Here is a 16,242-nt window from a genome sequence, read left to right as displayed (position 1 = left end):
CTGAAGTCAGCTCACCACTGCTCTCCCCTAAAGATATGGTCATAAGGAGGCAGTTGAAGCTCAAGGGCCCGGTGCACACTCCCAAACAGATTCCAGAAGAGGGCAACAATATCTTAAAGGGGAGTCTACTTGTTGCTTCCAAGTGAAATAAAAGTGAAGTTTAACACCACATTAAAGTCAGTTACCCAAGCAATTGAAAACTAACTACTTCTGATGGCATCTGACTGATGAGGATCACTGAGGTAAAATGTGTAAGTGATGAGTAAATGGGAGGGAAAAGTGTGGATTTATATGATACACGTTTGGTTGACAGTGAAGCTATGCCTAAATATGCAGCTATTCTGTTGTTTGTGGTGTTTATATCTCATGTTCAAGATCACACCCTAGTATTTGGTTGGCTTTAGTCCAGAGTAACTCTGATCCTGCAATTCCATACTTGGCAGTGGTAACACTGAATGAAATTAGAATTCCCCCCATCAGTATGCTTTTAAAGAGGGGTATGCTTACTCTCTCTCCTCACTTTTGAGAGAAATCAATCCATATTAACTTGAGACTGAATTGGTCCCTTCATAGATGACCTTTTGGTAGGCTGTCAAGACCTTTCTATTTCATCAGGCTTTTAATCTATTTAAATTCTACCTGCTTGTGGATTTGTTGTGGATTTGCTTGTTATCGCGCTCTCTGGTTGGTTTTTAATTGTTTAGCAATTTAATTTAATAATATTTTCAGTGGTGTAAACTGCCTTGATATATAAAATCATATATAAGACAGCGATCCCGATCCAGCATTAATCAGATGCGTCTTGCTCATCCTACACACCAAAAGACACAGCCAGATGGTTCAATGGAGGCCATATGAGTACTGTCATTTGGACAAACATCTAGATGAGCACCCACATTAAATATCTGTGCAAGTCTGCTTTCAAGTACAGATCTCCTTTTCTAGACTGATGTGAGTCTTTGCAGACAGCCAACTAATGAAAAGCTTACCAGGAAACTATGGTTGAGGTCAGGATATTAAGCCAGCTTCAAACCATGGTTTATTATCTAAGCTTATTGCATAGCCTTGCCTGCTCTACAAGATCTCTCAATTTCCTACCTTCTTTGCCCATGGGGCTTCTACTCCAATTTTGACTTTTTGATAGCCCAGAAACTTTGAAACTATTTGCCTCTGTCCATCTCTACTGTCTTAGCCTTCTACCACTTAGTCTCACTATGGCTCAGAGACAGAGCACCTGACAAACCAAACTAAAGCATGTTGATGATCTCACTTCATGGTGCTGTAGCAATGCTTTTTCTGATCCTCCCGGCAACAAGCAACCACAGAACAATACCCTGTCTGAACCAGCATCAGCAGCTTAAGGCTGAGGAAGCTGTCAGACAACTCAAGAGATTATGGGGAAACATCTGAGCTTTAATTACCTAAAATTAGAGTTTGGAATCAGCTGCACTAAGCTAGGAGCTAAGGGAGACCTTGTACGTATGTCACCTTGAAGTGAGTTCTGAACTCGGAGAAGTATATAGAACTATGATGCATCCACATATTCCTTCCCCCCCCCAAATTCTTTATCATCAGACAGGCAGTGTACGAAGGAGTATGTGAAAATAATGAATGAAATATGTATGGCGTGTCACTGGTGCTCCACTGTCACAGGTTGAGCTGAGCATGAATGTCATGTGGCTTGTGATAAAAATAGTATTAGTGAAGTCTTGGGCCATACATGTATTACACCTATGTTTACTGTAGTACATTGGCTGCCAGTTAGCTACTGAGCCAACTTAAAAAGCCCCAAACAACTTCACTGTGTTGTTTCAGTAGCTTACTAAGATCATCAGAGGAGACCTTCCTGATTTTCAGCAGCATGCTGAGTGTGTCATCTAATGGCAGTATTAAGATGGGCCTTCTCTGTGGTGGCACCTACTTTCTGGAATGCTCTCTCCCTTGTGCTTCCATTGTTTAGTAAAGATCTATCTGTTTCCTGGGTTTTTCCGGCTCAGTAGCACTGTACCCTTCTGTTCTATTACCTGTGGTCTGATTTTCCTATTTCATGTTGTTTTACAATGTATATTTACTTTTGTAAACCACTTTGAAATTTATTTTAATGTAAGTGGAATAGAAACATTATTAGGCAGATGGATAGCATATAAAACTATAATATAAATAATATAAAACTGTAATGCAATTACATTTGGAATGCTGAGTTCAGTCCTAGTACTTCACCTTAAAAAGGATATTGTAGCACAGGAGAAGTTACATAAAAGTGCACCCAAAAAGATCTAGGGGTTGGCGTACTTCCCTGCAAGTAAAGACTAAAACATTTGTGACTTTTTAATTTGGTAATGGCGAGTGGGGTGAGGGGGAGAGATGACAGGGCAGGGATAATAGAAGCATATGAATTATATGAAAGAGTGGATAGAGGGTTTCCCCCCCCCAAGGCATCTACCTGGCAACTGTTGGAAAGACAATACTGGGCTAGATGGACTGATCCTGCAAGGCACTTCTGATGTTTTTATTTAATGCACACACACCCCAAAAAAACCCTGGCCTATGGAGACATTCCATACACTTCCATCTGGAATTTAGCCTGGGATTAAAAAATTATATTAAGGGCTATTATTTTTCTGAGATTCCAAGCAGAAACCAGATGAATAAGGACTGCATTTTAAATTTTGAAGCAAAATTAGGGGCAAAAGCAACATGTATTTTTTTTTAAAAAAGATGATTATAGCAGCGTATTAAAACAATGTCAACATGCATAGTATGTGCAAAAGGTGTCAGCATCCTGTGTAAGAGCACCTATTCCTGCTTGACTTCTCTTCCCTCTCATAAGGCCATGTGTGTTCCTCAACCATACTGGCTCTTAGTCATATAGACACTCTTCTCCTCCTGCTGCTGCATCACGCTTCTTTGCAATTTGTTTTGTAAAAATCTGAATTCTGCAAAGACTCAGATAATTTGATTTAGACTATAATAATAATAACAATATTTATTGTTACGGTCAATGTCCAGCATGGCGATTTAGACTAAAAGACAGACATTGATTTGGTTAATTGTAGGGGTTTTCAGACGTATTTAGTGAAGCCTTGAAATTCTTCAGAAGCTTATCAGAAGGTCCTCAATTAAGATCAATAATGGTGGATAAGATCAATAATGGCGGATTACCCCTATTGATCTTCCCCTACAATGCATGGCCATAGGAGAATGGTGTGTTCAAGAGTGCACCCCTCAGCTTAGGCAGGGTTGATGGTGAGGTGAAATATTCCCAGCCATCAGTGCCCTTTGTGGAGAACTGGATATGAGCTATAGGAAAAGCTGCAGAATTTCCTACAGCACACAAGGACATATCACTTTTTGACATAGGATGTTGAAAGTTTGAAAACCACCAATTAGTGCAAATAAGGACAACTGCGAAACTGTATTGCTTTGTCTACTTGAGTTTGTTGCAAAGTATGAGCTGTCTTGTTTGTATGAGGCTGGTATGGTGAGAGGAGAGGAGAGGGCCTGGGTGAGAACTGTATTCTAATCCCATTTGGCTGTAAATTAGGGTTGGGAAGCCTCAGGCCCAGTGGCCAAATGCAGCTCTCCAGGCCTCTCTATCTGGCCATTAGACTCCTTCCCAGGCCACACTCTCTCGCTGACCCCACTTCACGCACAGTGTTGGCTGGAATATGGCCTTGCACTCTGATAAGGATTTTTGCTGTTCTGGATGTCGGATAGAGAGGGGTGCATTAGTGTGCAGATTAGTGTGTTTATATTTGTCGCTGGATCCACTTTTGCTCTCTGGCCCTGCCTGTCACTGGCATGTGGCACTTGTAAGATTGCCCAGCAGGGAGTGTGGCTCTCAGGCTGCAAAAGATTCTCCACCCTTGCTATAAAGTCCTAGTTCTCAGAAATGATGGTTGGTGTTCCCTTTTCCAATATAAATTCATAAGATGATTTGCCTGAATTTAAACATGTACACAGCAGGATACTTGGAATTTGGATGAAATCTAGACCATCTTCACATCAGTCGTCTATTCTTCGTTTTTGTCATTGATTCAAAATCTGGCAGACATGAAAACAATTCCTCTCAATCTGTTTGCTTGGAAAACAACAGGTGAGATGGGTTTGCTGAGTGTTGCCACAAATGCGTCACAAGTATTCTAATTGGGCAAAAGTAGTGAAAACATACCTATTTCATTCCAAAACATGGCACAGGTTTAACAAAGATGGTGTTACCTGAGGGTAAAGGTAACTTTTTTAATGGAATCATATTTTACATTAATGAGTTTACAAAACAAACTCTGCTGCAAGTTTGGTCTTTGGTTTACCCTGCAGGTAATCTTAATGTGCAAGATCAATATTAAAATCTTTCTTTCCATCCTTCTGCCATCCCATCCCACTCCCTCTTGGCTTGCTGCCAGGGGCGTTTGCTCCTGTACTCTGCAGAGATCCGCCCCTGTGAACGGCTAAGAAGAAACTGTTAACTGTCTCCCTGCACTGTACGTGGGCTGGGCCCTCTTTTTTTTATTCACAAGGTGAGTCAGACTGAAGGCAAGCTCTTTTCTTCCTGTCTAGAGTGATTCAGGCAGAGGAAGTGATAAAAACCACCTGAAAGAAGAAACAGAGGCACGGGTGGAATTGTCCACAGCTGCATGTCCACTGCCACACAGCCTTGCTCTTTGATCTCAAGACTTTTGCTTGGAAGAGAATTGGATTTGAGCACTTTCTGGGGAACATACTCCAGACTTCCCTGGCATGCCTCAGCCCTGGCTGGTGACACTTAGCTGCCTTGCAGTCTCTCTCCTCCTCCCCTCAGCTTTTGGCATTCGAAGAAGAGAAGGTGAGGCATACAAGCTTAAAATCATTCTACTTTAGTTTTGGAAATTGGTTACATTTTACAGTCTTCCACTGATATTGGTTTCAGTTTAACGGGCACCATTAGGCTCCTCTCCCAGGTGCTGCACAACCCCTTGATGTGAATGAACTAACTTGAAGACTCTCTCTTTATGAGCATGTGGAATTCCTTAGGAACTGAGGAGAACAGTTATCTGCATATGGGTGATATGAATGATGGGGCCAGATCTTCATCCCTCAAAAGCTATACTTCCTTCCTCTCTCCTCTAAAATCTATTCACACCATCTCAAGTTAGAGGTGGGAGGAGAAGCATGCGAGGGTCGCCTAGCAACTGCAAATTAACTTATGTATAATCTGTGTCCTGATTGGATGTCTGGGCTGAAATATGGTAGCTCCCAGTAAAGGGCCAGTGCTTGGGACAAATATCCCATCAGTCCAGTGGATAAGTCTGCAATGGATCCTTAGTCAAAAGTGACAAGTGCATGGATGTTGCTCCCAGGAGTGAACACAGTTGATCATAAAGTAAACTTAGATTCATTCAGCCACCTTTGAACACGCAATCTTTTCTGTTTGTCCTCACTCTTTGGATGTGATGCAGGTTCAAATGAGACATTGGAGTGCTTTTCCCTGTACTTTTTATATGCCTTCTAGGGCAGTGGGGAAGGGCCATGGCTCAGTGGTAGAAAATTTGCTGTGCATGCAGACATTCGGCCTGGGAATATCCCCAATCTGGGACCCTGGAGGACGGCTGCCAGTCAACGTCGGCAATACTGAGCAAGATGGACCAATGGCCTGGCTCCGTATAAGGCATATTCCAATGTTCCTATGTTGTTCCAGGGCAAGAACCTATTACAAATTAATTGTCATGGGTTTTAGGTCTTGAGATAGTTTATCATGCAAGTATATACAATCTCTGTGTGTACTTGTCGGTGATAACTCTTCATTAAGGGTTTTGCAGGATGGTTTCTGTGGTGTAACCCTCTCAGGACTGAGCAGGCATCAGTGTCTTCAAAATTAATTGTATGCATATGACACTTTCACCACATAAACTCACTCTACGCTGTTACTTTTAGCGTATACTGTACTCACTCTCCCAAAATTAGAAATGCTGAGACTTGGGTTAACAAGTCAGAGTTCTTATGTTGCTTTAGCATCACTCACGTGTTTGGAAATGGACTGCCTTCAAGTTGATCCCGACTTACGGCGACCCTGTGAATAGGGTTTTCATGGTAAGCTGTATTCAGAGGGGGTTTACCATTGCCTTCCTCTGAGGCTGAGAGGCAGTGACTGGCCCAAGATCACCCAGTGAGCTTCATGGCTGTGTGGGGATTCGAACCCTGGTCTCCCAGGTCATAGTCCAACACTCTAACCACTACACCACGCTGGCTCTCACACTCATGTGTTAGGTGCTTATTATATTAGATGTGTACTGCTTTGTGTTCTACCCTACAAATTTATATCAGTTTTTAATTTATAACAATGTAGGTATTGTGTCTTCCCTCCATCATTCCTATGAATTGTAGTTTGGTGAGGATACTGAAAATTGTCTTATAAATCCCTACACATATATGTATGGCATCCACACATGCACATCCACATGCAGAACACAAATACACATACCGATGCACACCTGCTACAGGAAAAAAAATAGATTTCTGAGGAGAGGGAATTGTATATACCAATAGTGAATTCATTCTCCAAGTATGGATATATATCAAGCAAAAATGGCACAATCCATGCAAAAGAGGGAGATATCAGCAGGTTCAGCAAAACCCCACAACTTGCAGAAGAGTAAAAACAAAGAACAAAAAAAAACCCTTAAGAAAAAAGAACCTGGGGGGGGGGGACATAAAACCTGTCCATTGAAGTCTGAATTTGTTCAGTGACCACAGAATGGTTACTGATTATTTGGAGGGGAAATGGATAACTGGGAGGGAACAGAATGGAGTGTCCTGAAAGGAGGCATGGCTGGCTGGAACCCTGCAGAAAAGCACTCTGTACTGCAACATTTTGTTGCAGGTCCCACTGGTGACTATTGGATCAATATAAGTCTATAATGTGGAAATATATGCTGCTCAGATTTATCAGCTTTTTTACGTTCTGGACCAGAATCAGGCCACAACATTTAAAAATAGTATGTAGTGTGATTTGAGCCTGTGCCCCCCCCCAAGGGGACAACCTTGAGAAGATAAGAAGAGCCTGCTGGATCAAGCCAATGGTCAAAATCCAGCATCCTTTTCTCACAGTGGCCAACCAGATGCCTACGGGAAGCCGAAGAGCAGGACCTGAGTGGAACAGTGCTCTTCCCATTTGTGATTCCCAGCAACAGGTATTCAGAGGCTTGGTGCCTCCAACAGTGGAGGGAGAGCATAGCAGTAGCTGTCATTAGTAACCATTGATAGCCTTAGCCTCCGTGATTTGTTTTAATTGTCTTTAATGTTGAATTCTAAACTGCTGTAACCCAGCCCGGGACCTGCTGGTGAAGGGCGGATAATAAATGTGGTGGTGGTGATGATGATGATGATTTTTGTCTAAATCTCTTTTAAAGCCATCGGAGTTGGTGGCCATCACTCTCTCTTGTGGGAGCAAGTTCCATAGTTCAACTATGCACCATGTGAAGTAATAATAATAATAATAAACTTTAATTTATAGGCCGCCTATCTAGCCAGTGGCCACTCTAGGCGGCGTACAATAAAAACATGATAAAATACAATAAACAATATAGCCTGTACAGTACAATGCAAAAATTACAGTATTTAGTAGATTGTTCAATAGAACTAGTTCATCTTGGAAGTCTCAAAGGTCGTAAAGGCCTGATGGAAAAGCCAAGTTTTCAAGCCCCGGCGAAATATATCTAGGGAAGGGGCATGTCGAAGATCCATTGGGAGGGAGTTCCAAATCGTGGGGGCTGCCACAGAAAAAGCCCTCTCCCGAGTCCTCACCAACCTAGCCACTTTAGTCGGTGGGACCGAGAGAAGGCCCTGAGTGGCAGATCTTGTAGGGCGGCACACTTTATGACGTTGGAGGCGCTCCTTCAGGTATACTGGGCCGAAACCGTATAGGGATTTAAAGGTTAATACCAACACCTTGAATTGAGCCCGGAAAATAACTGGAAGCCAGTGAACATTGTATAACACTGGGGTGATATGATCATAACGGCAGCTATTCGTAAGTAAACGAGCCGCCGTATTTTGTACCAGTTGTAATTTCCGGACTGTTTTCAAGGGTAACCCCACGTAGAGCGCATTGCAGTAGTCTAAACGACAGGTGACCAGAGCATGCACTACGAGTGGGAGCTGGTGGACAGGAAGTAGTACTTTGTTTTGTCTGTCCTGAAGCTTCCAACATTCAGCTTCACTGGATGTCCACAAATTTAAATTAGGAGCCCTGCTGGGGGAAAAATAAACTTCAAATTTCCTATATCCATCTTTCTGTCTACACTGGGCGTCTTGTAAAACCATTCCCTGACCCTCAGAAACTGAACAGCATACACTATATATAGCTTAGGACCAAACTAGACATATGTGTATTTGTTAAACACATAGCCATCAGTTTGACTGTAAAGCAGAAGTGGGGGTGGGTGGGAATTACTAAATGAAGTGCATGGGGGTTGGGAGTGAAATCTCTCCTCTCCCCCACCTTCCCTCCTCGTGCTCCGTTGCTGTTTTAATTCTTTCCCCCCAGCCCAACTCTGACAGAGGAGGAGAGCCAGCGGGGAGTGACTAGCCTTCAGTCAGTGGAGCACGAGATAGGGGTAGATTTTACTTGCATCCCCGTCCTATATTCTATTTAATTATAAAACTAGACACCTCCCCATCTCTCCTTTGTAGCCAAACCAGTGCCTGTGTGGTTCCTTGGAATATGGGTAGCCTCAGTGGGAAACGTAAATGAGTGTAAGGCATGAGAGCCAACATGGAGGGAGGGTTTCTCACATATTTATTTATTTACATTTATACCCACCTTTCTTCTTTTTTTATCATTAATTTTTATTCAAATTTTCAAAGACAAAAAAACAAAACAAAACAAAAACAATTAAACAATAAAATAAAATGTCGACTTCCGATTTGTCGCAGATCAGTTATAGGTCTAGAATATATAACAATCCTATCTCTAAAATTATATTATAAAATCACTTTCCTCCAGTAATTATCTTAATTAATCATCAAATCTCATAAACATTATTTTATTCTTTCCACAAAAAGTCAAAGAGAGGTTTCAATTTCTTGAAAGATATATCTTTCAATTTTTCTCCAAATAAACATGTCGCTTAATCCATCTAATTCAAATCTGTTAGGCCCAATAATTTCAATAGCCATTCTTCCATTATCTATATTAACTCCATCTTCCATCTTCAATAATCCTGTTAAGTCCAGTAATTTCAGTAGCCATTCTTCCGTTATCAATATCCCATAATAATCTTGTTGTCATAGCCATAGTCCAAGTAAACATGTCAATTAATCCATCTTGTCAAATCTGTTAAGTCCAATAATTTCCATAACCATTCTTCCATTATCAATATTAATTCCATCTTCCATCTTCAATAGTCCTGTTAAATCCAGTGGTTTCAGTATCCATTCATCCATTATCAGTATCCCATGATGATCTTGCTGTCATAGCCATAGTCATATAACAAGAGTCTGATGGGAATTTCCCCCATCACAAATACGTCTTTGCCATCAATTCTGAATATGTTATTGAAATATTGTTGTAAAGTCACATCTCTGTTCTGGGTGCATCTCTGCTCTGTCACATATTTGTAGTTAATTCCATAAATTTTTTCCATGTCAGGCCCCATCACATCATTCCAGTCAAGAATTCTGAATATGTTACTGAAGTATTGCTGCAAAGTCATATCTCTGTTCTTCTTTTTTACAAAATGCACTGGCTCATCTCTTAAGAGTTTCTCCACTGTCACATATCTGTAGCCAACTCCATAGATTTTTTCTATGTCAAACTCCATCACATCATTCCAGTCCAGAAAATTATCCAAGACATTGATAACTTTACCACCAAAATCTTCATTAATTTCTTCAGAGACAACGTTGAATTCCAAACAGTCAACTTTATTTCTAACATCCATAAAATCCAAATCTTTTTCAAATTTCACATTTGTTCCAATCTCCAGGGCTTGTAGCTTCCCTATCCCATCAAACTCCTCTCTCACAGAATCCACTATTTCTTTAAGCTCCTGCATCATTTTGTTAAGTTCAATTTTCATCTCCTGTCTACCCTGTCTCAGGGTTTGTTTTGTTATCTCAATCTCACCCATTATTTTCTGAAACATAATTTCTTCCATGGTCTCATTCACTTTCCTGGTTGTCATTCTTAAAACCACAGAGACAAAAATTATTTCAGCCACAATTGGGTTAATATTTCAGGCTTACTTGTATCAGTGTAGACAATACAGCCTGCCTTATCTCTATGTATTCAGGAATACAAAACAAACTTAGTTCCCAACATCAAAACAATTAGTGGCGTCGTGAACAAGCAGATTCGTCAAAATGAAATAGACCAAAAAGATTTTTTTCCCCCCTCCTCGAAATAGAAATCCCTTTTCCGTTGATATCTTTAGAATGTACCTCCAGGACAGCTTTTTGCGATAAAAACAAAGATAAGCTTTTTCGATTTCTTTCCTCCTTAATTTCGTTAATGAAATAGAAAAGCCAAAACTCACCTAAGAGTTCTTCACAGCTGATTCATTGACAAATCTCTTTTTTGCTGCACCAATTTAAGCCAAGTAAAAAAAGAAGATAGAAAGAAGGATGCTTATCTGCCTGTTAGAGTCCGTTTTCTTTAAAGAAAAGATAAACGTGTCGCTATAATCAGCTAGAGCTTGATGAAAGTCCGTCCGGCATTGCAGTTTGAACTTTCTCTCATAAATAAATGAAATCCAGTCCTCCCCACAAAAACAGGCTTTGGGGTTGATCTCTACGTTTCTCCCTGCCCGGGAGAAAATCTTTATCAGTCAAAAAGAACGTTGTGACTGATTTTAGAGCTGAAAAAGCTTCTTCTGAGACGAGAGCTCGCTCAGAGGCAGCACAGGCAAAGCAACCCTTCCCGGAAGTGATTTATACCCACCTTTCTTCCAAGGAGTAGTTTTAATACAGTTTTTGCATTCTGGAGTTGGAACGTTTGAACCTGGAGAGCCTAATATGACCAATATGGATTGGGAACAGGCTCTCAGACTAAAAGGCACAGGAAACAGGAGCAGATGGGAAAGAGGACAGAATAAAGGGTTTAACACATATTTTCTAATCCTTCTCCCCTCTCCCCTTTTATGTATATTTAAATGTATTATACCCTGCTCAAAGCCCCTGGGGTTGGGTAGGATCCACATTTAAGCAAATAAGGATATCACAAATTATACAGCCAGAAAATCCAAGTCCTTCACTGGGAATAAACCATCAAACCAATGGAACACATGAAGTTGATTTGCGTGCTTCTGTTTGGTAGTTTTGGTTCAGATAATCTTCACTGGTTGGATTTGCTGTATTGCAATCCCCCCCTTCCGACTGAACCAAGAGTAGGCAACTGCAGTGAACAAAATCGGGCATGTGTGCTTTATCTGAGGCACTTCTGAATTATCCAGAAGCAATAGGAGAGAGGCAGCCAATGTGGTGCACTCCAGATATTGTTGGACACCAGCTCCCATTACCCCTAGACAGCATGGCCAACGGTCAGGAATAATGAAAGTTGTAGCCCAGCAACAACTAGAGGGTACCATGATGATGCCTATCGCTACAATGGAGTGAGTGGATAGGTTGGCATGCTGCAGTGCTGTACTCAGGGCAAGAATTTTGGGCTGAAGTCCAGGGCTCCTCAGCTGAATGAGCAGGAGGGCCATTTTGAAGTAAGGAATGTGTTGCCATCAAAAGAGTCCACCCCCACCTCCAGGCATAAAATCATGAAGTTCAGTCTAACCAAACTTCTCTACAGGCAGTCTGGCAGCCAAACCTGATTCACTGTAGCTTTCACTGCCTATGCACTGTGGACGAGAAGGCCTGTGCCTACTACTACTTCCTGGCATAGCATGAAAAAAAATCAAGGTGCAGTTTGTCCCCTTAGTAGCTGCAGAACACAGTTTTTGTCAAGGCGTCCCCAGTAACATTAGGACGGAACCTTGTAACAGCAGTTCCCTTTTCTTCTTGCTCACCCGGCATAAACAAAAGAGCTTGTTTCCACCTTTAATTGCTTTACTTCATTAAAATTCCATTGGTCTGAGAGTACAGACGTTACAGACTCATTGAGGTGAAAGTAGCCCTAAATAACAGCATGCTGGTGTCTGATGGCTTTGACAGCTTCAGGTTTGTAAATGCATCAGTCCTTCTGACTGGATGAGCAAAGTGGAAAGCATTGACCCCAGAATGCTCCCCTTGTAAAGAGTAAAATGCGGCATTTCCTCTTCCCTGCCAAGTTGATAGGTGCCCAAGTAACAATCTGTGCCGAGTCACATTCTAACATTATCCCCGAAGAGGAAAAAATAAGACACCTTCCTTAACATCTAAGTTCAAGAAGGCCCTGTTCCATAATGGTGGAGCAGGCAAGGGTGATCCCCTGGCCAGGGCTTGATCCAGCGTCTGAGGACAAAATGGTACTTCCCCATTCCATATGCAGAATGCAACCATACTGGCAATTAAATCTTACTTCAATCTTAGTTCAACACCAGAGACAGGACAGTGTCCTCTCCTGCACCTGAGGCCAGCAGACTAGCTTAGGAGGCACAGGGCAGGCCATGTGACACATCTGTCCTCCAGCACATTACTGTTGCTCTGTTCCCCCCAGCACCTGCTGCCTGAGGTGGCTGCTAAATATAGGACAAATGTGACCAAATGTTTGAAGGTGTTTTTGTTTTGTTTTGTTTAAAGCATTTAAAGATACCAAGAATCAAATACGTTATGGGTGATAAAATCTAAGGACTGATTTGCACAGATGTGTATGTTCATCAGTAAGAGAGCACCATAACAGCTTGGTAATCACTGTTAGAATTTTTGCATCACCTCAGGTACAGCACTTTTCAATGGATTCAATTCACATATTCACTTTCTGTCATCAAGTGTAGAGAAATTACGCGATATACATGAATGTGTGAACCAACCAGCCCATGGACCACGTCTGCATTGGACACGATGGGGGGGGGGTTCTGATGAGCTTATATAATTGTCTCTGACTCCACTCAAGACCATAAGGTGTCTGGGTTCATACCAGCACCGATGAGAGAAACTGTGGCATGAGCACAAGTAGTGTAATCCACACAATCAAAAGAGGGAGGGCCTTTATCAGCCTATGCAGGATATAAGGTCTCATTTTGTAAGCAGATGATTTGACTAAAATGTACTGTATGTTCTTTTGTAAGGGATTCAAATGTTCAGTTGACGGTGGAAATGCTAGAGGATCAAAAAGGAAAGTCACCCAACTGTGTGCTGTAAGTTAGAGACAGGAAACGTGTGTGGCCTTCCTGATACTGTTGGACTTCATTTCCCATCTTTAACCCTGGCTGGAACTGATGAGAGCCAAGCAACATCTGGAGGGTGACAGGTTGCCTGCTGTAAATGGTGGGTCTTACCTTGGAGTCATATTCAGCCCCTCCGTCCCTCCCCCCCCCCTCTATGTAAACACATGTATGTTTGTTGTGAAAGCCCATCTCAGCACCGAGACTCTCATTCAAAAAGATTTGTGAAGGAATTTGACAGGCGGCAGCAGCACTAGGAAGAAGAGTGAAGTTAGCTTGTATGAACACATACAATTACAGACATGCTTAGCATGATGTAACTGTCCCCAAAGACACTACTGGTAGCCACAAAATGTGGAAAAAACATCAGCGGAATCAAGTCAAGACCAAGACTGGATGATGTAATCTGTAAACTAGTTAAGCGATTGGGTAGGAAAATTGCTGTGTAGTGCTAATTATATGTGTTAGTTAATCTAATCAGTAGTCATTGCCATATTAGGCTTTTTTTAAGTTAGGAAAATTAAATATGCAAGGAGCGTCAGGCCTATTTCTCATTGGGAGGGCAAGCATGTGTCTGAATTTTACCCCTTCAGAATGAAACTGAAGGCTCACATGACTGAATGCTCTTCAACATAAAATAAATCCTTCCACAAAGGAAGGCAGCATATCAGGGGTAACGGTCTTTGTCTATCTATAGAGAAGCAATCAGTTATGGGTTTTTCTCCCACCTGCAATCTGAAATGGTACAACCCTAGTTTTCACAGGTGTGTTTACCACCACCTCAGTGAGAATGAAAGATGCCGTAGGTTAATGTGGACTTCCAGAGAGCCTGTGTGTGTGTCACAGGCTTACCCTCCTGATGAGAAATAGGCCTGACACTTCTTGCACATTTGGTGAGGGAGTGATTTTCAGTGGTGTTCTAGTACAGGACAAGAGAAACTAGTCTTTCTCCCCATCCATCAATTTCTGCTGCAACTTCTCCCCCATCAGCTGCTCCATCACCACACCCATCCCCCACAGAGGGATGGGGGGAAAGACTAGTTTCCTTTGTCCTTACTAACTCCCTCCCTCACCGAATTGCTTTTCCCTAATAGAAATGGCCTTTGTGATTTAGTAGCATATGTCTGCTTGTAATATATAGCTAGCTCCTGATTTCTTCAGTCACCCTGTTGTCTGTCTAATCTGCCTATATAAGGCTTTTGGTGGGGACTGTATAACATCTGTACATGGCCTGGCACAAACTTGCCCCTAACAAAAGCTAAGCAGCCGTAGATGATGAGTGGGCTCACTGATTTCTATCCTGAACTTCTGAAATGGGGGTCAGGCAAAACAGTTTGGGAGATCCCAACATAAAGTGTATGAATTGCAAAGAGAGTGAATGAATACATATTGTTTCGCGCCTCCCCCAATCTCCGAGCGGTGAGATTTCAGGGGGGTCCCTGCGCCCATCCAGGGTTTGGTTTCCTTTGGGAAGAAGGCCAGCGGAGACTGCGGTGTCTTTATGAAATATGGTTTATTTATGTACACACATTCCAACCTGAGCTTAGGGTGGAGGGGTTCAAGGCATCAGCAGTCTAATATCCAGCTTTTCCATCTAGGTGCAGGGGCCTCCTATTGCCACGATGCAGGGAGCCAGCCTCTCTGCATGCCTGCAGCCCTAGTTCTCCAGAACACACACTTTCAACTCCAAACACACTTCTCCCCGCCCAGGAGTGGGGGGGGGGAGACTCTCCTCCAGTAGAGTTTAAAATGACAAAAAGGATCTTCCTAGCCCCTTTCACCAGTTGCGGGGGCAACTAAATAGGACCATTAACTACCTAGCCACTCTATTTGATTAACAAAGGAGATTCATCTGGCTAGCAGAGCCAGCCTCCCAGACATAGGATTCCAAATCAGAGGCTGGAAAGGTGACCCACAGAAATCATCCATTCCAGCCCCCCCCCATGCTCATAACAATATGAATATCAGAGGGAACGTGTACATTCCTGTACGAGAGAGTAGTGGTGGGAATGTATCTAACTTGCCTTCTGTATGCCCGCATAGGTATGTGTGTCCCTGATTCCCCCTTCTCTCTATCCATCCTCCCACGATCATAAACAGGGGAAGCACTGTCATGCTTTAGATCAGGGGCTCCCAAACTCTGGTCCGTGGATGAGCTTCATTCATGTGGTCTGCAGTGTGACTGTGGATTTGTAGTTTAAGACACACATCCATCATATTATACATTCATATTGATTTTAAATGTATTTTAATTTTATATTGTATTTTATATTGCAATTTTAATTCTATGGAATTCAAATTGCAATACAATAATATACAATATATAACAGCTTAAAATGCAGTTAGAATCATACAGCATCTAGCACAGCATATCATAATTGCTGTAGCAGGCAGAAAAATGATTAAGGGGTCCGCCAAGACCCTCAGCAATTTTCAAGAGGTCCATGGGGAAAAAATATTGGAAACCACTGCTCTAGATCTTAAGATGTTACACATTGGTCTTTGACACCCAGCAATGGCAGATGTTCAGGACAGGTTTTCTTAGCCTGTTCTGCTCAGAATCGCTCTTTTCAAGATGGGCATGCCATAATATGTGCTGAGTTCAATGCATCCTGTTCCCCAAATACTCTTGGAAACACTGTTGTATTCCTGATTGGATCCACTGGATTTTATTTACCCTCACCCTTTCTCCAAGGTGATAATGGCAGCAGAAGGGTATCCCATTTTGCCTCTCCATGCAACAACCCCGTCAGATAGTTAAGCTTCAGTTTGCCCAAAACTAAAATTGAGCAGATTTCAATCCAAGTTTATGCTCAGTTTCAGCTCTCTGCCCATGACCGCACACAGGGTCTAGCCACATAAACTTGGTAGCAAACCCAGGTTTTTATTTGACTATATTCATATGACAGGGAGCTGTCAAGTAGCTAATTCTGTAGCTGTAGTTTTCCCTTCTCCA

At 42.1% G+C, this 16,242-nt stretch overlaps 1 protein-coding gene across 2 annotated transcripts in view; it reads left to right on the top strand.

Moving 5' to 3' along the window:
- The first annotated feature begins 4,564 nt into the window (after positions 1–4,564).
- Positions 4,565–16,242, top strand: part of LAMC2 (laminin subunit gamma 2) — a 74,384-nt gene continuing 62,706 nt past the window's right edge. For both annotated transcript variants that reach the window (XM_061634066.1, XM_061634067.1), the window contains exon 1: positions 4,565–4,822. In XM_061634066.1, coding sequence (XP_061490050.1) covers positions 4,738–4,822 — 85 coding nt within the window. In that variant the 5' untranslated portion in view covers positions 4,565–4,737. The remainder of the gene's footprint in view (positions 4,823–16,242) is intronic.

The sequence above is a fragment of the Rhineura floridana genome, chromosome 6 (genome assembly GCF_030035675.1).
Source record: "Rhineura floridana isolate rRhiFlo1 chromosome 6, rRhiFlo1.hap2, whole genome shotgun sequence".
NCBI classification, from domain to species: domain Eukaryota; kingdom Metazoa; phylum Chordata; class Lepidosauria; order Squamata; family Rhineuridae; genus Rhineura; species Rhineura floridana.
This window is presented reverse-complemented; position numbering and strand designations above follow the sequence as displayed.